The 22,327-nt window shown below is 41.2% G+C and overlaps 1 protein-coding gene across 2 annotated transcripts in view; it reads right to left on the bottom strand.

Moving 5' to 3' along the window:
• Nucleotides 1-22,327, bottom strand: part of KDM5A (lysine demethylase 5A) — a 99,002-nt gene that overhangs the window by 2,482 nt on the left and 74,193 nt on the right. The window contains exons 21-27 of one of the 2 annotated variants that reach the window (XM_062194635.1): nucleotides 21,016-21,195; nucleotides 20,258-20,431; nucleotides 16,475-17,026; nucleotides 15,966-16,109; nucleotides 9,416-9,575; nucleotides 8,126-8,346; nucleotides 5,271-5,681 (exon numbers count right to left, since the gene is read on the bottom strand). In XM_062194635.1, coding sequence (XP_062050619.1) covers nucleotides 5,271-5,681; nucleotides 8,126-8,346; nucleotides 9,416-9,575; nucleotides 15,966-16,109; nucleotides 16,475-17,026; nucleotides 20,258-20,431; nucleotides 21,016-21,195 — 1,842 coding nt within the window. The remainder of the gene's footprint in view (nucleotides 1-5,270; nucleotides 5,682-8,125; nucleotides 8,347-9,415; nucleotides 9,576-15,965; nucleotides 16,110-16,474; nucleotides 17,027-20,257; nucleotides 20,432-21,015; nucleotides 21,196-22,327) is intronic. The other variant, XM_062194636.1, reaches the window with a different exon arrangement.

Raw genomic sequence — 22,327 nt, 5'->3', positions numbered from 1 at the left:
AAAATTAGTCTCATGGCTCTACTCATTATCTTAGTTTATATAAAATATTGTAGATTTTGATATAACTGCAGCATTGCTACTCAAAATGTGTGGACCTCCTGCAACAGAATCACCGATTTTGTTTGTTAAAAATGGAACTGGGACCCATCCCAAATCTACAGACTTAGACTATCGAGGGAGTCTACAAGTCATTCTCACATATTCTAAGTTTGATCCTCACTGGCACTTCATGAGACTGTTCCCTGTAAACTCATAACAATTTAACGATTCCTTCCTAAACTGAATTGTTTTTGTCCTGTAATTGTATGTGTAGTTTCTCAAGTTTATGGGGGAAAAAAAAAAAAAAACTGATCAAAATGTTCCTGTTGTGGGAAACTTATCAAGAAAAGGGGTGAGGGGATAAAGGCTTCTGTGCAACAAAGATAAAGGTACTACAAGCAGGTGAAGATTTACAAAGTGCCCAATGGTCAGGTGGTGAATCCGGGATAAGTGTTTTGGCTGTCTGGAGGTAGTAAAGGGAATTGGAAAGATGAACTGTATTTCTTTGGGCTGTCCAGGTTTAAGAAATTATGCTGTTAATAGTGCTACCCCTGAACCAACAGATATCTCTACTCCTAATTCTAAAAATCTCTTAAATCCAGTCCAGTCCATGGGATAACAGAGTTATCAATTTTTCAGCATCTGCTATCAAATAAAGTGTACCAAGCTTTTTTAAATCTAATTTTTCACTGGACCTACTCATTGGCTTCTGGTTTCCAAAATTATATCACTCTCTTTCAAATTCAACAGTATTTTCCTTTTTCTGATTCTGACTAGAGGTCAAAGCCTGAAGTCCTAAGGCCATGGGTCCCAAGCCTAGCTCTCCCACGATTTCCAAAGAATATCTAACTTTCCTTGAGATAGTCATTGGTATACAGATTCTATCGCAACCTGCAGGTTATGTAACAATTTAACCCAAAAATATGGCAAAGAAAAATAGTCCTTCTCTTATCACCATCTTCTTACCATGTTCATCTATTAACAATCCTTTGTTTAAAAAGGCCCATTGGATCGTTAGCAAACCAAAGTTTGGAATTTCCACTGAATCTACAAAAATCTAACACAGGGGCAACAGACTGTGTAATAGCCTGGCAAATCAAGAGTTTAGAGTCTGGCTGATGGCACATTAAATTCTAGTAGCAATCTACCCTTTTATACCTAGTGAATTACAGAAAAAACTGTTAAAAGCTTCACAACCATGAGCCATTTAATTATTAACAGATCACAGATTTAAATTATAGCATAAATAGGTTACCATATCCAGATCTGAGAGAAATGTCTGTTTAAAAGACAAATATATAACATAGAAGAAATAATTTTTTTTGACATTTATGTTTTGCTATATGGTTTTACATTTATACTTAAGAAAAAGAACTTGGCATATTACATTTTGTTAATTTCTTACAGCCTATTACTGCAGTAGGGAAAAAGAAAATCTGTAATATTCTTAGCTTACTCAATTGAGTTTTTGTTATTTTGGTATTCAATCTCTTTTGTACCAAGGTTCCTTGCAAAGGCCAGATTTGAAAAACAAAAACAATTCACTTAGAGAAGTACATCTGTTCAGTATCTCTGTGTATAATTTTTTGGTGCTCTAAACATTAAGTGGTGAGCTTACCTAGCTTGCCCAGAAATGACAAATTTTCCCACAGTGAGAATTTCCATGTTAAAACTGGTGAAGTCTCAGGTAAGCTGGGGTAGTTGGTTACCCCATCTCTACACCACCACTTTGTGTAAGACACACATTTACGTAATCCAACCTGTGACTATCTGTGCTAAAAGGAGCTATGAACTGGTAAAGATGGCAATAATGCAAATATTTTGGTAGAGACAACACCTCCACACAAATCCTTGAAAATCAGAGTGCCATAAATTTATGAACTTCAATCCTTTAATTCACGATGCCAGACTTTTTATGGGAATAATAATGGGTAAATAAAAGGTCCCTAGAGGGTGAAAAAACTCTTTTCAAATGGAAAAAGTGATTAAGTATTTATCCTAACGTTAAAAAAAAAATGCTATGTAAATATATCAGCCCAAAAGAAACTTGTTCTGTTAAGTAAACTTTTTTTTTATTCTTAGTACCAATAAAACTGAATAAAGGGACAGAATTCATGAAGAAAAAGATTCTGAACTTTAATTTTTTTATATTTTATTGATTGATTTATTTGAGACACAGAGAGAGAAACAACTCCTATCTGCTAGTTTACTTCCCAAATTTACACAACAGCCTGGGCCTTGCCAGGCTAAAGCCAGAAACTAGGAATTTAATCCCAGTCTCCCAAGTGGGTGGCAGAGAGCTAAGTACTTGAGTCACCACCTGCTGCCTCCAAGGTGTGTGTTAGCCAAGAAGCTGGAATTGGGAGAAGAGCCAGGATTCAAACCCACTTGCATTCAGAACTGCTAGGTCAAAAGCCCACCCCTAAAACTCATTTTTGGAAAATAGTTGTTATTTTTAAAATTAAGTTTAACTTGAAATTAATCTGATAATTGATAGAGGAGGTGGTATTGAAAAACACCTATTACACATTCTGTTATTTTCTTACTTTACTGTTTCTAAAACATCTTGAAATTGAGGCAGGGTACATTTAAGTAACCAATCTTCTAATTTTAAAAAGATATTTCTCAATCTGCATTTTTCTAGGGAAAGTAATAATAATTACCAGTTACAGAAACAATACAGGTACACTTATCAGAAAACAAGTGAACCCTAGAAGTAATTTTTTGCTGCATATTTTAAAGAATGGCCTTCCCCAAAAAGCATTTTCTTATTTTGTTTGAAAACATGTGCCATGCATTAATTAGATCTCCTTAGAGAAACACTATAAACTGAGAAATATACCTTTTATTTATTAAGACTAGTGTTAAGAACATACAGGGAAAATCATGAAAGACTGCAAAGTGTAATGATAGGCAAAATATTTATAATCTGAAATAATCTGTTTAAAATTAAATACACAGAAATCTAACACTAAGGTTATTTTATGTAAGCTAACGACAGGGTAAGCACACTCTGCTCACCTTTACATACTTTAACAGTTTAAAATAGATAATTTCTCTGAATAGTCAGCTAAATCCCCACTGTTTCATAAAAATGTAAATAACTTTCTAGATTTAAAGAAAGTATATAGAAACAAATCTCAGAGTTCATTAATCATCACACTTTAACAGTTGTATTGCATTTTTGGTTAACAAGTGCTTTCATACAGATAGGCATGTGTTAACAATTTTGTAACAAATGTAAAAATGTCAGGCCTACGGTGCTTACAGGCCATAGCAAAGATAACAAGGATAAAAAGACTGAATCATACTCATATACTGAGCAGAGAACAGGGGAAAGATTAAGTGACAAAGAAAAAAAGCGAAAAAAGAGAAGATAAAACATGAAAGTTTAAAAAAAAAAAAAGAAAGAAACCCACTGGGAAAGGGGGGGGGGGGGCACTGTGGCACAGAGGTTTGAGCTGCTTCTTGGGAAACCTGCAACACGTGGTGGAGTTCCTGGGAGCAAGTCCTGACTCCATTTCTGGCTAACGCACACCCTGGGGGCAGCAGATGATGGCTCAAGTTCTAGAATTTCTACCACCCATGTGGGAGACCCAGGTGGAGCTCCTGGCTTTGGCCTGGCCTGGAGTGCTGCAGGCATCTGGGAAGTGAACCAGAGGATAGAAGATGCCCTTATCTCCACCTCTTCCTCTCTCTCTCACTCTGGCTTTCAAATAAATTAAATAAACTTTTTAAAAAGAAAAAAAACAGAAAGAAACATATCTTCCTGCTGGTCTTTAAATTTCTTGTTGCTAGTCTTGAAACTGCCATAAAATTGATTAAAGGAGAAAGAAACAGAAGGTTTTCCCAACAGTGAACTTTCCAATTAACCTCCTTACTAAACTCATTCAGAGAGAAGTAGAATTCAAAGTGAAAGGAAAAAATTATGTATATACATGAGATGTATCTACTAAAATTCTTTAAAATGTTTACAATACAGGAAAACGCTTATGAAGTGATTAAAGTAAGACACAAAGTGAACAGACAATGTGACAATGATACAAAAAAGAACTATAGAAAAAGAATTGGAAAGAAACACACCAAAATATTAATAGCTGTTATCTGAGTTATCTTATATATCTAATTTACATATAAGTATCACTTAGTTTTAGAATGTGCTTTTGTACTTACATCTCATTTACCAGTGGGGCTGAGAAGAGAGATCCTAGTCTGACAGCCAGGGAACCAGGGGTCTACTTTTGGTTTTACCAATAATTAGTTTGACTTTGATGACATCATTTATCATCACCAAGTCCTGGTGTCACCATGTGTGAAATGAGGAGCCTGACCAAGGCCACCTGCTGGCCTCTTCTAGCTCTAAAAAATGTAGCAGGTATTTGAGGAGGGAAGTGAGGGCACAACCCGCTGTGACCGTGACACAGCTTTATTGATTCTGCTCATCTTTTTAAACTGAGGAGCTAGTAATATTCTAAATATCAAGTGGTATAAAGATCATAATAAATAAATAAAACTATGAATTTATATTCTTAATGAGAACTTTAACAGATACTTCCAATCACTTAAAGAACTGGATTTTTTTCATAAAGTCTGTCCATTTTTCTCGGCAATTCTTATCCTCAGTATAACAGCCATCACAGAACACTCTGCTTAAAACTTAGTGTTACAAAATTTTAAATAGTATCTCTAAGGATCTGAATTATTTGTTAAAAAGGATTTGGAAGAGTTAATATCCCATTCTGGAGAGTAACCGCAGGCCTGAGTGTGGGTAAAATACAGAGTTAGTTTTAGGTCTTTAGAACACAACCTTAAAATTAATGCAATTTACCAAAATCTTAAAATACAGGCCCAGGATTTTTTCAGCCATTGTAGTTAATTGACAAGGGAATTAGTTCTCTGGCTCATCCTATAGGGAAGGTGCAATACTATTCTGTAACTTGTTTTGTCCGCTGCATATGAAATACACCACCTGCCAGAGAGGTCACATAGCTTCTCTCTGCTCTTGTCTCATGCTCACGAGGTACATGACTTTTAAAATACAACACTTTATCTATTCAGCACACTGACCTAGGAACTTCTTTATTCAAAAGAGTTTATAGAAACTGTAGAAAATAATTATGTTAGGAGTCCAAATCCTGGAATCAAAACACACTATCACCTTATCAAACAGATCTCCACAGCTGCTGGGCCTTGACGTCTCGCACACTTGACTGTGAACAGCGAGAACTCACCTTGTCTTTGCAGGGTCTCTGGCAGTTCTGCGCTGCACACACGGCGTTCTCATCATCAGACTCCTCTGCTCCCGACCAGTCATACTTGGAGGGAATGTCTAGCACTTTTTTCTCTCTTTTCTTCTCTGTATTCTCTTTCACAAGTTCAACTTTGGCTGCAGTAGCCTTCTCCTTCTTTTTCTTTCTTTCTTCTTCTTTTGCTAGCTTCTTGGCCAGTTTGTTCAGCTCCTTTGATTTGTCTGCATTTAATTTTAATTTCTTCTTTTTAGGTTTGTCCATTTTCTTTAACTCCTTAGACTTCTGTTTTCCTTCCCCAAAAAGCTGTTCTACCTTTTCCAGCTTCCGTTTCCGTTTCTTCTCTGAAGAATCCTTTCCCTTCATTTTTAGTGGTTTCTCTTCCATGCTGTCATCCTTGAAAAATACAAAATTTGAAACAATTTTAAGGCAAGACATTTAGAAACAGTGCTGTCCTCCTGAGGTATCCACAGGAGGCAAATTCAAAGGCAACGCAGAACACAAGTTGCTGAGGCTGGGAGGGAGGAAGCAGAGACTGCTGCTTCCTGGGCTCCGAGTTCCTTTTAGGAAAGGGGCTCTGAAGACAGCTGCCCGACACGTGAACGTACTACCACAACTGATGGTCCACCAAAAAAGGGCCAAAATGGTGAGTTCTCTGTCACACATATCATGCCACAACACAAAAAGATAAAAATACTGTTGGTCTAAAGTAAAGACATTTAAAAGATATTTTTAAAAGGCAGTTACAACAGTCAATGAATACAACTCAAGAGTAGAAAGTAATGAAAGCCCTAAATATAATTCTAGATTTAGTTGTGGGTAGTTGCTAAGGGGAAAGGGCACAAAAAATGTTTTCAATGTTAACACATATTAATATAATTTGCAGCATTTCTGAGATGAAAACAAACAAAGGAAAACAGCTGCACTTAATCATGTACTTATTACTAAAATTCTTTAAACAATAAATTCTTCGTGGTTATCAAAAATGTTGGGAATACATATAAAAATTGTATCCATGATTCATTACAACAGGTGTGCAGTGACTTTCACAAGGGTTAGAGCATAGTTCCTGTGACAAAGTAAAAAAATCAAGTAATTTATCTTCTCAACTTTCTAATATTGTTCCCATTATGTATCTACATAATAAACACTGAAAATTTAATAGAAAAAGTGTGCCTAGTAACTGAAAGAATGGGAAGGGATTAGAAAAATACTGAAAAACATAATAAAATTTGAGAATGTCTTTAAAAATATGGGAATTCATCCTTCTGCAGATTTGAGACTTGAGAATCTCTGCAGCAATCTAAGCAAAAGAATTCAAAAGAACGCTGGGTTATAAATGTCTGAAGTTTGTAACACCTTGAACAAAATACTTAACCTCTAATTTTTTGTTTTCCTTATATGGAATAAAAAGATTCAGTAAGATAATGGATGTGCAGAAAATGTTTTGTGGACCAGAAAACAATCTCTAAACGAGGCTACCAACAAGGAGGAGTCAGATGTCAGAGTTAGAATTGAGGTGTTTTATTTTTACTGGCTGTATAAGCTTCATTTCACACTTCTCTGCTCCTTCATTTCTCTACATGCAGAATGGAAACAATCATCCTGTATTTCCTTTGGCCTCCACACCTTCTACCCTCTCAGAATTATGATCAAATGAGATTCCAGATACAAAAAAAATTATATGTGCGACAAACTGCTAGGCAAGTGCACTATATGAATGCAGATTCTCCCTCCCACCCAAACCATTTCTATGTAACCAACGCCCTTGATTCTTTTTAAAAAATTTTAAGATTGACTTATTTGAGAGGCAGAGAGACAGTGAGAGACCAACAGACAGATTCCACAGTTCCTCATCTGCTGATTCAAACCCTCAAATCTCCACGACATTCAGAAGTAGGCCAAGCCAAATTTATGAACTCAAAAATCTCAGTTCAGGTCTCCCATGTCGGGGCAGAGATTTGAGCCATCCCCTGATGACTCCCAGGAGGAGTATTGCCAGGAAGCTAGAACTAGGAGCAAGCCTTAAACCCAGGCACTCCAATATGGGATGCAGGTATCCTAATCAGTCACCTTAACTGCCAGCCCAAAGGCTCACCTCACCTAAATGGTTTAAGCATTAAATTCATACCTCTGGGGCTGGCGCTATGGCGTAGAAGGTTAAGCCTCTGCCTGCAGTGCAAGCATCCCATATGGGCACCTGTTTGAGTCCTGGCTGCTCCACTTCTGATCCAGCTCCCTGTTAATGCACCTGAGAAAAGCCCTGGAAGATGGCCCAAATACTTGGGCCCCTGCACCCATGTGGGAGACCTGGAGGAAACTCCTGGCTCCTGGCTTTGGCCTAGCCCAGGCTCAGCCATTGTGGCCATTTGGGGAGTGAAGCAGCAGATGGAGGATCTGTCCCTCTCTCTCTCTCTCTCCCCTTCTCACCCTGTATCTCTGCCTTTCAAATAAATAAATAAATCTTTAAAAAAATAAAGAGAAAATAGGGGCCGGCACTGTGACGTAGTGGTTAAAAGTCACTGACTGCAGTGTCGGCATCCCATATGGGCACCAGTTCAAGTCCTAACTGCTCTACCTCCAGTCCAGCTCTCTGCTATGGCCTGGGAAGGCAATGGAAGATGGCCCAAGTCCTTGGGCCCCTGCACCCATGTGGGAGACCCGGAAGAAACTCCTGGCTTCGGATCAGCGTAGCTCTGGCTGTTGTGGCCATTTGGCCATGAACCAGCAGACAGAAAACCTCTCTCTCTCTCTCTCTGAGCCTCAGCCTCCCTGTAACTCTGCCTTTCAAACAAAATAAATAAATCTTAAAAAAAAAAAAGAAAAGAAAAAATCCATACCTCCATGATATGCAGGAATCTGTCTTCAGAGGGTGGGTGTGTCGCCTGCAAAATGCGCCATATGTGTTGAGTCTCATCCAGAGATACTTCTAGGAGATCTCCCACCATCATCAGCTCTTCCAGCTGGGCTTTGGCTCCAGGTGACAGCTCCAACACTGGAGGTTCCAAACTTCGGGGTACCAAAGGGCTCTTCCGAGGTTGTTTCCTCGGTGTGCTAGAACCTTTCCCAAAATATAACACAAAACAAAAGAGGAAAACTATGGAAAAAATGTATTGTTTTTGAAGTAAATACTTAGGGATAAATACTGACTTTAGGTTATTTGGATTCATTGCATCAGTAAGAAGTGAAAATGAAATTAAAAAACACAGAAAACAAAACATCTAGAATACTAAAGCTCACTCTAAATAACTGACTTAAGAGTTTAAAATTGGTTTTTTATCCATATTATTTGCCCTTATGAATTTTTTAATCCTGTGGCAACAGGAGTGGAGGCAGATTCTCTTGAGTCATTTTCTCTAAACCATAATAAAAAACTAAGCAGTTAGCTGCCTTGTGTAAATAGTTATCTTCCTAATGAACCAACGATAATATGCTGTTCCATAAAGGCCTGATTAATATGTGAACAACATGGAGAAATCATCTACCAAGAAAAGAATTTCCTGGCTGGCGCCGTGGCTCAACAGGCTAATCCTCCACCTAGCGGCGCCAGCACACCGGGTTCTAGTCCCGGTCGCAGCTCCGGATTCTGTCCCGGTTGCCCCTCTTCCAAGCCAGCTCTCTGCTATGGCCCAGGAGTGCAGTGGAGGATGGCCCAAGTGCTTGGGCCCTGCACCCACATGGGAGACCCGGGAGAGGCTTCTGGCTCCTGGCTTCGGATAGGCACAGCACCAGCCGTTGGGGCCAATTGAGGAGTGAACCAGCAGATGGACGACCTCTCTCTTTCTCTGCCTCTCCTTCTCTCTGTGTAACTCTTTCAATTAAAATAAATCAATCTTAAAAAAAAAAAAAAGGTAAATAATTACTGATGAGGGATTTTACACAAATGAGAGATGGGACTTGATGGCTTCTAAAGTTCTTCTAATGAAGTTTTCAGGTTGTAATCTAATGATAATAAATGCAACCAGGAACTGCCTTTTTTTGTCAAAACAGCATTTTCAGGGTCTATTAGCATATCATGGCCTGGCAGCACATTCAATGCAAGAAGAACTCACAGTCTTAATTCATACAGTATTTTTTTTCCTCATTGGTGTTAAGTTTACCTTCTCCCCATTTTTATAAAGCAGTATTACCTTGAGAACAACTCTTGGAAGCAGAAGAATAGGCATGTTCTGCACAGAACGAAGGTGCTGTCCACATGTGAGTTACCACCTCCTCTGACTTGATGGGAATCTCTTCATCACAAAACAGATTGGGTTCCAGACTACTAGAGGACTTCACACTAGCTGTGTCCTAGAGAAGAAACAAAGAAGAACACTAAGAACCACTTTATCCATCCTATGACAAGGCTCTAAAGTTGTCTTCAGGGTTAGCTTTCAAGTTAAAGCTATTATAATATACTAAAAACACATTAAAACTTAACATATTCAATAAGATAGAAAGTCTCCACAGGGGAGATCTGTAATGATTACAGTTTCAAGCCAAAATGAAGAACAAAACTCAAAAATAATTCAGAGAGCTGGTGCCGCGGCTCACTTGGCTAATCCTCCGCCTGCAGCGCCGGCACCCCGGGTTCTAGTCCCAGTTGGGGCGCTGGGTTCTGTCCCCAGTTGCTCCTCTTCCAGTCCAGCTCTCTGCTGTGGCCCGGGAGGGCAGTGGAGGATGGCCCAAGTACTTGGGCCCTGCACCCACATGGGAGGCCAGGAAGAAGCACCTGGCTCCTGGCTTCGGATCGGCGCAGTGCGCCAGCCGTAGCGGCCATTTGGGGGGGTGAACCAATGGAAGGAAGACCTCTCTCTCTCTCACTATCTTTGCCTGTCAAAAAATAAAAAATCCAGAAACAATAAATTTATGAAGAAATTACTATTAAGTAATCTACAATCTATAATTCACATACATAAAACACTGACATCACAAGTTGAATGCATTATGTCCCATCATCCTACAAACACTTAAGCAATAAATACACTACAATGGTAACTGTACACCTGTACTTGCAGAATTGAAACTGAAACTTAGTGGGTGAAGGAACCTTGATCCTTTAAAAGAAAATAAAATGAACTTAAGAGGGGAAAAAAGTTTTAAATGTGACATCTTAAAGACACACAAACTATTTAATTATCTCTAAAGGTTTCTAAGATAAGAATCTCACCAATTGCTCTTATCAGTCCAATGAAGAGCCTGACTGACAGTATAGAAATTTTACACCTGACAGCTGTAGTTAGTATCAGTTGATTCTCCCATGGAATGATTTTCACAAGCCCATCTGTACAACTTTAAAAGTCAGAGTGTGGGGCGAGCGCTCTCCGCCTCCGCCTGCGGCACCAGCGTCCCATATAGGCATCAGTTTAATGTCCTGGTTGCTCCTCTTATGATCCAGCTCTCTGCTATGGCCTGGGAAAGCAGCAGAAGATGGCCCAAGTGCTTGGGTCCCTGCACCCAACTGAGAGACCCAGAAGAAGCTCCTGGCTCCTGGCCCAGCTCCAGCTGTTGCAGCCATTTGGATAGAAGACATTTCTGTCTCTCCCTGTCTCTGTAAGGCTACCTCTCAAATAAACAAATAAAAAATAGAAGAAAAAAAAAAGTACAATCAGGAAGACAGAAATCGTACCAGGTATTTCAATAGGGAGAATTTAATATAGGAAACTAGTTAAATGTGTATTAAAAGACTGAAAAGGCAAAAGGGAAACAATGAGTTAACAAATCAAGATAACTGCAGAAATGAGTTACCATCTGTCACAGTTTAAATAGGATTTGTCTCCCAAACTCTCCCTCCCTCCCTCCCTCCCTGCCTTCCTTCCTTCTCTCTCCTTTCTTGCTTTAATTTGAAAGGCAGGGTCACAAAGGAAGAAAAAGTAGTGCTTCCCTTCCCAATGACCCAACGGCCAGGGCTGCGATTAAAGCCAGGAGCTTCATCTTGGTCTCCCACATGGGTGGCAGGGGCCCAAGTATTTGGGCCATCCTCTGATGCTCTCCCAGGAAAATTAGCAGGAAGCTGCATCAGAAGCAGAGTAGGTAGGACTCAAACTGGCACTCTTCTAAGATGCTGGCATCAACAGAGCAGCTTAATGTGCTGCAGCATGCCAGCCCCATGCAGACTTTCAAATCTTTGAAGCTTAGGGGCTGCAGTTGCGGCACAGTAGGTTAAGCACCATCTGCAACATCCTCATCCCATATGAGCATCAATAGTGTCCCAGCTGCTCTACTTCCAATCCAGCTCTCTTAATGGCCTTGGAAAATGGAAACAGTGCTTGGGCCCCTGCAACTCACATGGGAGACCTGGATGGAGTTTCAGGTTCCTAGCTTCAGCTTAGCCCAGCCCTGGCCATTGCAGCCATCTGGGGAGTGAACAACTGGATGCAAGATCTCTCTCTCTCTCTCTCTTTCTCCATATCTCTGTCTTTCAAATAAATACACTTTAAAAACAAAACAAAACAAACCACCTTCACAGTTTTATATTAACAGTTAATGGACTGAGGGTGGGGACTTGATACAATCACAGTGTCTAGAAGGTGGGTCCAGTGAAAGATCATTAGGTCACTGGGGAATGACCTCAGAAGACAATTCTGCTGAGAAGGTTGCTATTTAAACTGAGATCGGCCTTTCTTGGGGGCTGGGATGGGGGGGGGTGTCTCCTGCTTTCTGGTTCATCATGTGGTCCTCTCTCTACACTTGTTCTACTGCCTTCAGACCAGAATGGGGGCCAGAATTATGGGACCACCCATCTTGCACTGCAGGCCCTCAAAACTGAGCCAAAATAAACTTTTTTTCCTTCACAAGTAACTTCTCTCAGGTATTTTAGTTACAGTAATGAAAAACTAGCATACTATCCCTAGAGCTGGCGGTGACAAAGAGTGGGAGATTCAGGCTTCGAGAAAGAGTCCTGCATAGCTGCCATCTAGACCTCTGAGTAGGAAGTGCTGACATGGTTGCTTTAGCAGTATGGGGGAAAACTGCAAACTGGAACCAGTTAGCTGACTCTGTCAGGGTGGAAAAAAAGGTAATAAGCACACAATTCAGAAGATGATGTCAGGAATAGGTTAATAAATAGGAGACAGATCACATTCCTTCTTATTGTTCAGATCTTTTAATTTTCTCTAATAGCTCCCATGGGCAGAAGAGAAATACCTGGCAAAGGACAAATGTATACAGCAGTGGCTGGCAAACTATAACTTGTGGGCCAAGCCCAGTTGGCAACCTGTTTTTATATAGATTGTCAGCCAAAGATAGTTTTTATATTTTTTTAACAGTTGCAAATAAATAAATACTGTGCAATACAGACAAAGATATTTACTATCTGGCCCTTTAGAGATACCCAGCCTCAGCATCACAACGCAGAGTGGGTTAGAAGAGACGAGACAACAGCTTAGTAACTAACCCAACACTTAATTCTTTTTGAGTCTGTTCTTAATTAAACAGGATACTTTCCAAAAATCAAGAGATTCAAAGTAATGATTAGCTTTGGAAAATATAACTCAGAAGAAAAAGGGTTTTTTTCAAGAGGAATCTAGAAGACAATGCCATTCACTCATATTTAGGAATAACAGTTCATAGTCTTCTACTCAAGTCACCAAAGGCAAAAGAACAACAAGTACAAACCCCTACACCTTCAGTTCCCAGGTGCTTTTTCTCCCTAATGAGAGTGGTCTGTTTTTGTCCTTGACTTCTCTCATTTCATTCTAACTCATGCAGGGGTCTTTCACTTAAACTTTCAAAATGGAAAAGAAGTAACCAGAAAATAACATAATGCAAAGTTAAAAAAATTTTTAAATTATTTTCCTGGTGTGAAGTATGTAATATGAAAAGATACAATGCTGGATTTGTTGAGTAAAATATGCATTGTTGGGGCCAGCGCAGGCATCCCATGTGGGCACCAGCTCTAAGTCCTGGCTACTCCACTTACAATCCAGCTCCCTGCTGATGGCCAGGGAAGGCAGTGGAGGATGGCCCAAGTACTTGGGCCCCTGCACCCAAGTGGGAGATGCAGAGGAGGCTGCTGGCTTCAGATCTGCCCAGCTATAGCGGTTGCAGCCTTAGGGAAGTGAACCAGCAGATGGAGGATCTCAGTCTGTGTCTCTCCCTCTGTCTCTAACTCTGCCTTTCAAATAAAATAAATGAATATTTTTTAAAAAAAGAAAAAAAAAAAGATGCATTGTTATGGGCCAGTATTGTGGCATAGCAGGTGATGTTGCTATGACGCCAGCATCCCAAATGGCACCATTTTGTGTCTCAGCTGCACCAATTCCAATACAGTTCCCTGCTAATGGCCTGGAAAAAGCAGCTGAAGATGGCTCAAGTATTTGTCCTTGATGAAGCTCCTAGCTCCTGGTTTTGGTCTGGTGCAGCCATGGGGGAGTGAACCAACAGATGGAAGACTCCCTCTCTCTCTGTAACTCAGCCTTTCAAATAAATAAATAAATCTTTGAGAGGAGGTTATCCATTCATTTCAGATCTTGCTTCACTAAATATGTATCTTCCTAAATTTTAACACTGCTCAGATTATTTTAGTGGTGATTGCAGGCTATTACACGCAGAATGAAATAATCAAACTATACAAAGTACAAAATATTTTAATATTCAAATGGTATTGCAACTAAGATCAAAAGACTAATATTATTTTACATTCTAAGTTCCAGCTTTTCTTTCTAAACCAGCAAGGGGCTCTTCCTCAAGCAAAAATATTAAAGTATTTTAAGCAGAATTCATGGTCACAACAGCAGATACCACATAAGAGGAAAAAAATCACCAAGAGAAATACAATAAGTTAGCAAATTTGCAAATAAGTGCTTTATAGAAAAATGCTGAAGAAGGGTTTAATTCTTTTCATCCAAAATTACCAACATCAAAATAAATGTGACCCTGAATTACAAGTCTTTGCCATCATTCTTCCATTCTATTAAGCCATCAAATACACTGCTAAAACTATAAAATTTGCAATTTCATTTTTCTAGTCTGCCAGTATCCCCTACCAAAGAGACTATAAGCTAACAGTCCCACAAAAACTTTACAAAATATCAAACCAGAGTTTTAATTCCTACCCCTGAAAATCATGCAATATTTGTGATGTTTTATTTTCACCAGTTACCAACCTGCTTCCAAGCAAAGCCCATCATGTTTAGCCCAGTCACAGTATCAATACTAATGTGCTAGAAAGCAAACACCACAAGTACTGGAGGCCTCAAAGCTATGGCAAATAGGTGATCTACTACAAGTAGAAAGCCAGCTAATTAATAGTTAGCATGTATAATATTCCCTTTCAGCTGCTCCTGGTCATTCTATACAATTTTATAAACAAAGACAATCATTAAACTCAGGCTAACAAGAAGTTTAGAAGCTTACTTGAAAAAGCTAATGCCAGCTTCAACTTTTCTCAAATCTAATTCACTTAACTGAAAAGTTCCTCACTGAAACATCCCATTCAGGGATACATTTTTATATTCAGAACAGTATTTTCCAGAAGACAAACTGGCAAGCATCTATGAGAGAAGATTTTAATTAACATCCTAGAAGTTTTAATCCTGATGAGATTCATGCTCTAAAAATGAGCAGTACCTACCCCTGATCTGCAAGCTGAAAAGACAAAGTCAAGGCAACAGAATCTCCCTCATTCTTTGGAGGCAGTGTCATTTTAAAGTACAAACTCTAAGGTTATAGGCACAAATTCTAAACAGAGTAATTGAATATCACCTAAATCAATAGGTGAACTGTATTCTGGAAGGATGTCTGCCTAGATTATGATGTTTTACTAGGTCAAAAGCAAAAGATCTGTATGTGACACGGACAGGCCAATTGTATCCAACTCTGACTTGTCAGGGCAGGTGCTGTGGTGTAGTGGGTAAAGCTGTTGTCTGCAGTGCCAGCACCCCATATGGCCGTCAGTTGGAGTCCCTGCTTCTCCATTTCCAATTCAACTCTGTGCTATAGCCTGGGAAAACAGCAGAAGATGGCCCAAGTCCTTGAGCCCCTATACCGACATGGGAGACTCGGAGGAAGCTCCTGGCTCCTGGCTCCGGATTAGTACAGTTCCGGCCATTGCAGCCATCTGGGGAGTGAACCAGCAGACTTCTCTCTCTGCCTCTGCCTCTCTGTAACTCTGCCTTTCAAATAATAAATAAATCTTTAAAAAGAAAAAAAACTTGCTAACACCCCTTCACCACCAGTGTGGTGTTTTTATCCAAACAATCATATTTATAGGAGATAATATGTTCTAACTCTAACTACACAAATCCCAATCACGGGCCCAAGCATTACCCATCTCCAAATAGACATTCTATTTAATCCCATGTAAACAAGAGAACAGAGCAGAAGACTCCTAACACAGGCAGAACAGGATTCTCAAAATGTACTATATAGATTTTAACAACTCAAAGAAAAAAAAATCTGAAACACTGATATTGGCCATGAAAGCTTTCAATAACATTAACACACAATTTTTCTAGTCCTACTGTCATAAGGAGTTGGAAGACGAGGAAAATAAATGTAGGATTATAATCCCCTTTTTAAAAAAAACGGTATTTCAGCAATCTATACTCCTGTAGAGTTTTGAAAAAATTGTATCACCATAAACTCAGGACAGATAACTAGCTTTCCTGTCCCCTTTTAGACCTCAAACATCAGCATTCAATAGCTTTTCCATAAATCAAACAATCAGGTATGTACCCACACAGCCTGCCATGGAATTACCTTCATGTCATAGCCATATGTCTCCCGAATGTCTTCATCAGAATCCGTTTCTTCATCATCATAGTCCATCGTTTGTCGAGGGGAAGATGATACACTGCTCACTGCTCGGTTAAAAGCAGACTGCTGGAAACTAGATAAGTGCCCCTAAACAGCAAGTGATCCCAAGGTGAACAGAGAGCAACACTATACAAACATGGACAATTAATACAGGCTTAAGGAATGTAATGAACTCATACAGTGCACAATAGAGTTATTCAGCAGTTAGTAGAAATTAAATGACTTGATTATGACACCAAGATCCACCTGGATTATATTTCCAGTTAATATTTTACTAAAACAACCAATCTATCTACCCAAAGAAAAGGCTCTGGGTTTATGCAGAAGGAAGATGCCATGGTTATAAACTTCAGGCAAGTTACTGCTGTTTTCTTAGCCAATTAGACAGATTTACTATGTATACACTGACACTATTAAATGAAACAGAAAAAGAATATAAATCCTACACTTGCCTGTAAGTCTGGATTGGCAGCTGCTTTTTGGAGTTCTGCACTAATGATCTTTTCAGTTTTTTCTCGAGCTGCCTGCTCCACCATACGCTGGCTCAACACAGACAGCTTGGCCAGTGCAGAGGACAATTCATCTGTGGCTAGGGCCTGCCGGGCTCTATCTTGCCAACTCATAGCACGTTCTGTCAAACATTGTAGGGCCTCTCCTTCTGGCAACCGTACAGGCAACTTCTGAAGAGACACCAAGAGTGATAGAATAGTCTCTAGCCTCGGCCTCCGAGAACGCATACAAAGAGGGCAAAGGAATTTTACTTCTTTGGCCTGCCAACTGGATGCTTTCTTCTGGGAACTTGATTTAGGAAGGGGAACACAGCTGTTATGGAACCAGTCTTTACACAGCTCACACTGTAGCATAAACCCACTTGCTGTCTTGCGGCAAATGCAAAATTTTACTTCTTCTATGCGGTCCACCATCGTCATCTTGGCTAGGTTGGCTGCTCTGAGGGAATGCATGGCTTCAATCTCCTTTTGCTCCCGTTCTTTGAAAACTGCCACCTATAAAAAATAAACATTTAATTGAAAACAGTCACTGCAGGACACTCCCCCACCATACACCAAATCTTCAAGGCTCAGTGCTTTTTCTCCCCAAGCTATGGCATCAAAGTAAGAACAAATCCGTTTCCACATACTCTTCATCTATGTTATGGACAAAGTGCTACCACATTTGCCAATCCACATTAGTAAAGCGCTCTGAACACCTTATAGAGTACAACATAAAATGGTATACATTGATATCACGCAACCTGGGAACGAGCCTGACTTCTGTACTTGCTGATGGTTGATCTGGAGCACAAGTTTTCTGAATCTCAGCTTTCTGAAAAATGAGGCTAACACCAAGCTCATTTAGTTGTTTTAAGGTTAAATAAGATCACACACAGGGCTGGCGCCGCGGCTCACTAGGCTAATCCTCCACCTTGCGGCGCCGGCACACCGGGTTCTAGTCCCGGTTGGGGCACCGATCCTGTCCCGGTTGCCCCTCTTCCAGGCCAGCTCTCTGCTGTGGCCAGGGAGTGCAGTGGAGGATGGCCCAAGTGTTTGGGCTCTGCACCCCATGGGAGACCAGGATAAGCACCTGGCTCCTGCCATCGGAACAGCGCGGTGCGCTGGCTGCAGCGCGCTACCGCGGCGGCCATTGGAGGGTGAACCAACGGCAAAAGGAAGACCTTTCTCTCTGTCTCTCTCTCACTGTCCACTCTGCCTGTCAAAAATTAAAAAAAAAAAAAATAAGATCACACATAAAAATACCTGCATCAGTGCCCGGCACAAAGTAAACAGAATTAGCTACCCTTGTCCTTTACTCTCTGAAGACAAGTTCTATGCAATAATTTTTTTTTTTTTTTTTTTTACAGGCAGAGTGGACAGTGAGAGAGAGAGAGAGAAAGGTCTTCCTTTTCTGTTGGTTCATCCCTCAGTGGCCGCTGCGGCCGGCGCGTTACAGCCAGCACACCACACTGATCTGAAGCCAGGAGCCAGGTGCTTTTCCTGGTCTCCCATGCGAGTGCAGGGCACAAGGACTTGGGCCATCCTCCACTGCACTCCCAGGCCACAGCAGAGAGCTGGACTGGAAGAGGAGCAACCGGGATAGAATCCGGCTCCCCGACCGGGACTAGAACACGGTGTGCTGGTGCCACAGATGGAGGATTAGCCTATTGAGCTGCGGCACTGGCCTAACAAATTTTTATTTCTCACCACAAGAACTCTCCAATTCAGCTGGAAGTAGAATATGAAAGTCTGAGGCCGGCGCCGCGGCTCAATAGGCTAATCCTCTGCCTGCGGCACTGGCACACCGGGTTCTAGTCCTGGTCAGGGCACCGGATTCTCTCCCAGTTGCCCCTCTTCCAGGCCAGCTCTCTTCTATGGCCCGAGAGTGCAGTGGAGGATGGCCCAAGTCCTTGGGCCCTGCACCCTCATGGGAGACCAGGAGAAGCCCCTGGCTCCTGCCTTCGGATCAGCGCTCTGCGCTGGCCACAGTGCGCCAACCGCAGCGGCCATCTGAGGGTGAACCAAGGGTAAAGGAAGACCTTTCTCTCTGTCTCTCTCTCTCTCACTGTCCACTCTGCATGTCAAAAAAACAAAACAAAAAAAAGTCTTAAAAAAAAATATGAAAGTCTGGTGACCAATTATAACATTAATATTTTATGAAGTTCATTTCAATAAAGTAAATAAGCTAACAAAATTATCATAAATATCCTCGGTGTATTTTTTTTAAACTTCCGGCAGTGCCCTTCTCTCTCTCTCTCAATCTCCTTCCCTCTCTGCCTCCCTGCTTTCAAATGAATGAAAAAAATAAAACTGGGAGAAATAAAAAAAGCGTGGGCAGCATTCAGCCTAGTAATTAAGCAGCTTTTTTTTTTCTTTTTTCTTTTGACAGCCAGAGTGGACAGTGAGAGAGAGAGAAGACAGGGAGAAAGGTCTTCCTTTTACCGTTGGTTCAGCCTCCAATGGCCGCTACGGCCAGCACGCTGCAGCTGGCGCACCGCGCTGATCCGATGGCAGGAGCCAGGTGCTTCTCCTGGTCTCCCATGCGGGTGCAGGGCCCAAGCACCTGGGCCATCCTCCTCTGAACTCCCTGGCCACAGCAGAGAGCTGGACTGGAAGAGGAGCAACCGGGACAGACTCCGGCACCCCGACCAGAACTAGAACCCGGAGTGCCGGCACCGCAGGTAGAGGATTAGCCTGTTGAGCCGCAGCGCCGGCCTAAGCAGCTTCTTAAGATACCCACATCCCACCTGGCACCATGGCTCACTTGGCTAATCCTCTGCCTGTGGCGCCGGCATCCCATATGGGCGCCAGATCTAGTCCCGGCTGCTCCTCTTCCAGTCCAGCTCTGCTGTGGCCTGGGAAGGCAGTGGAGAATGGCCCAAGTGCTTGGGCCTCTGCACCCGCATGGGAGACTAGGAAGAAGCTCCTGGCTTTGGATCGGCACAGTTCCGGCCGCAGCGGTCATTTGTGGGGTGAACCAATGGAAGGAAGACCTTTCTCTCTATGTCTCTCTCTGTCTATAACTCTACCTGTCAAAAAAAAAAAAAAAAGATACCCACATCCCATCAGAATGCTTGGGTTCAATATCCTGTTGCAACTCCTGACTCCAGCTTCTTACTAAAGCTGCAGGGATGATCTAATTGATTGGGCTCCTTCCACCCCTGCAGTAGACTTGGATTGTTCCCAGCTCCCAGCTTACTTGCAGCATCTGGGGAGTGAACCAGAGTGAACCAGTGCATAGAAGATTTCAACCTCTCTCAATCTCTCTCTCTTGCCCTCTCTCTCTGCCTCTCAAATAAATTTTTAAAAATATATATTTTTTTTGAAGTAAACCACTAGTAGCTTTAAAACAATTTCAAAATAATTTCCAGTCCCACTTGTGTGGAAATATTGACTTACTATCAGGCTACGCTGTAACAAGAGATGATTTTCATTGGCATCAAAACGGGATGATTTGTAGGCAGAAAGAGTCTTATCAAGTTGGCTGGTATACACAATTCTCTATTATTATTATGCATTGCCCCAAATTCTATTTTCACTGTAGACTTCCTCAGGTTCCTAATAAACTTAACACATTCTTCTTAGCCATCAAAAAAGCATAATTATCATCAGCTACTAACATTTTATTGCATACTCACTATACTGTTGAAAGCTAAAAGAAAGGAGACATCTTTAAAAGCACCTGAGATTTGACAGTATTTTCACAGATTTCTATAGTCACAAGGTAAACTCAGGATACATTACATCATTTCTTACCACCACAGCTGTGTCTCTGGTTTCCTCCAATCCTTCCTCCAGATCACTCAAAGGCTCAAGGTCCAGATCCTTTTCTTTTTCTTTTTCTATTAGTTCTTTCACTTTTTTCCTTCTATTTTTACCACTTCCATATATACCAATGTCAGTCCGGGGACTTAGCACCTACAAAAATATATGAGCTTGAGCTCTGGTTTTCAAAGGAATCTTGAAAATGTAAATAGTAAAAAGAACCATTTACTGTCCACTCATCAAGTCATAGGCACTTTTCTTAAGGATTTTATACACATTACCTGATTCAATCTTCACCATAACCTGTTCAATAGGTATTATGACTCACATTTTACAAACATGAGAATTGGAGACTCATAAAGGAAACAACTTGTCTAAGGACACAGGGTTACAATTAAAAAACCAGGCCTTCAAACCTAAAACAATTTTATTCCAAAGCCTATGCTGCTAACTACTATGTCCAACTGCTCAAGACAAAAAGGCTACTGAATATTTAAAATTGTATTTCTGAGAAGGAAGATCTTTCAGTGACAGAGAACAATAACAGAGATAAAATCCAGGCCGACTGCTTCTACTGTACATAGCACAAGATTAATCAGAAATGAGTCTTCCCAAGGCTCCAGATTTCAGGTTAGTGTGTGATATCGCATAAGAGAAATCACTTGTGAAAGAAAGAAACTGAAAATAACCTTCACTGTCTACATAGTGGTATCAACTGCTGAGGAGTGTTGAAGTACCTGTAACAATGTATGGCTCGAATTCTTCTTCAGAAAGGTCCGCCCAGTTCGCTCTCTCCAAGCCCGTGCTGCTGCAACCTGTGATTCCACCTGGGGCAGCGCATCAAGACGCACAGGGATAGGGCGTCCTTTAGCAGACAAACTCTCAAGTTGTTCCAAGTAAGCATAGTTGCTGCCACTCTGAAAAACAAAAGCAGATTCTCACACAAATGAGTCCTCTTATGGAGTCTTTGTAAGACAAAAATTTTAAAATTAGCTGTTTTATTAAATATTATTCTTTAAAACTAATTGCATCTCTTTTTATTTTTTATTTATTTATTTATTTTTTTTTTAATTTTTGACAGGCAGAGTGGATAGTGAGAGAGAGACAGAGAGAAAGGTCTTCCTTTTTGCCGTTGGTTCACCCTCCAATGGCCGCTGCGGCTGGCGCATCGTGCTGATCCGAAGCCAGGAGCCAGGTGCTTTTTCCTGGTCTCCCATATGGGTGCAGGGCCCAAAGACTTGGGCCATCCTCCACTGCCTTCCCAGGCCATAGCTGAGAGCTGGCCTGGAAGAGGAGCAACCAGGATAGAATCCGGTGCCCCAACCGGGACTAGAACCCGGTGTGCCGGCGCCGCAAGGCGGAGGATCAGCCTGTTAAGCCACGGCGCCGGCCAAAACTAATTGCATCTCTTGAATTAATACAACCTCTCATTGCTCTGCCTTAAAAAGTTTGTAATAATTCATTTCTTTAATGAGCAAGTTATCAAAGATTTATTAGTTTATAAGAAAATCAGTAAGATATAAAAAGCAGTACAAAGGACAATCTGAAGGACAAACTTAAATGCAATTAGGAATGAGGCAATAAAAATAAGTGTTTAGAGGGCCGGTGCTGTGGCGCAGTGGGTAAAGCCGCTGCCTGCAGTGCCGGCATTCCACATGGGCACCAGTACAAGTCCCAGCTGCTCCACTTCTGATCCAGCTCTCTGCTATGGCCTAGGAAAGCAGCAGAAGATGGCCCAAGTCCTTGGGCCCCTGCACCTTAGTGGGAGACCTAGAAGAAGCTCCTGGCTTCAGATCAGCACAGTTCCAGCCATTGCAGCCAATTGGGGAGTGAACCAGCAGATGGAAGACCTCTCTCTCTGCCTCTCCTCTCTCTGTGTAACTGATTTTCAAATAAATAAATAAATCTTTTTAAAAAGTATTTAATATCATTTATGGGGGCTGCTATGGTGTAGCAGGCTAAGCTTCCACCTGCAGCGCTGGCATCCTATATGGGTGCCGGTTCATGACCTGGTTGCTCCTCTTCCAATCCAGCTCTCTGCTTATGACG

This window comes from Lepus europaeus, chromosome 6 (genome assembly GCF_033115175.1).
Source record: "Lepus europaeus isolate LE1 chromosome 6, mLepTim1.pri, whole genome shotgun sequence".
NCBI lineage: Eukaryota > Metazoa > Chordata > Mammalia > Lagomorpha > Leporidae > Lepus > Lepus europaeus.
This window is presented reverse-complemented; position numbering and strand designations above follow the sequence as displayed.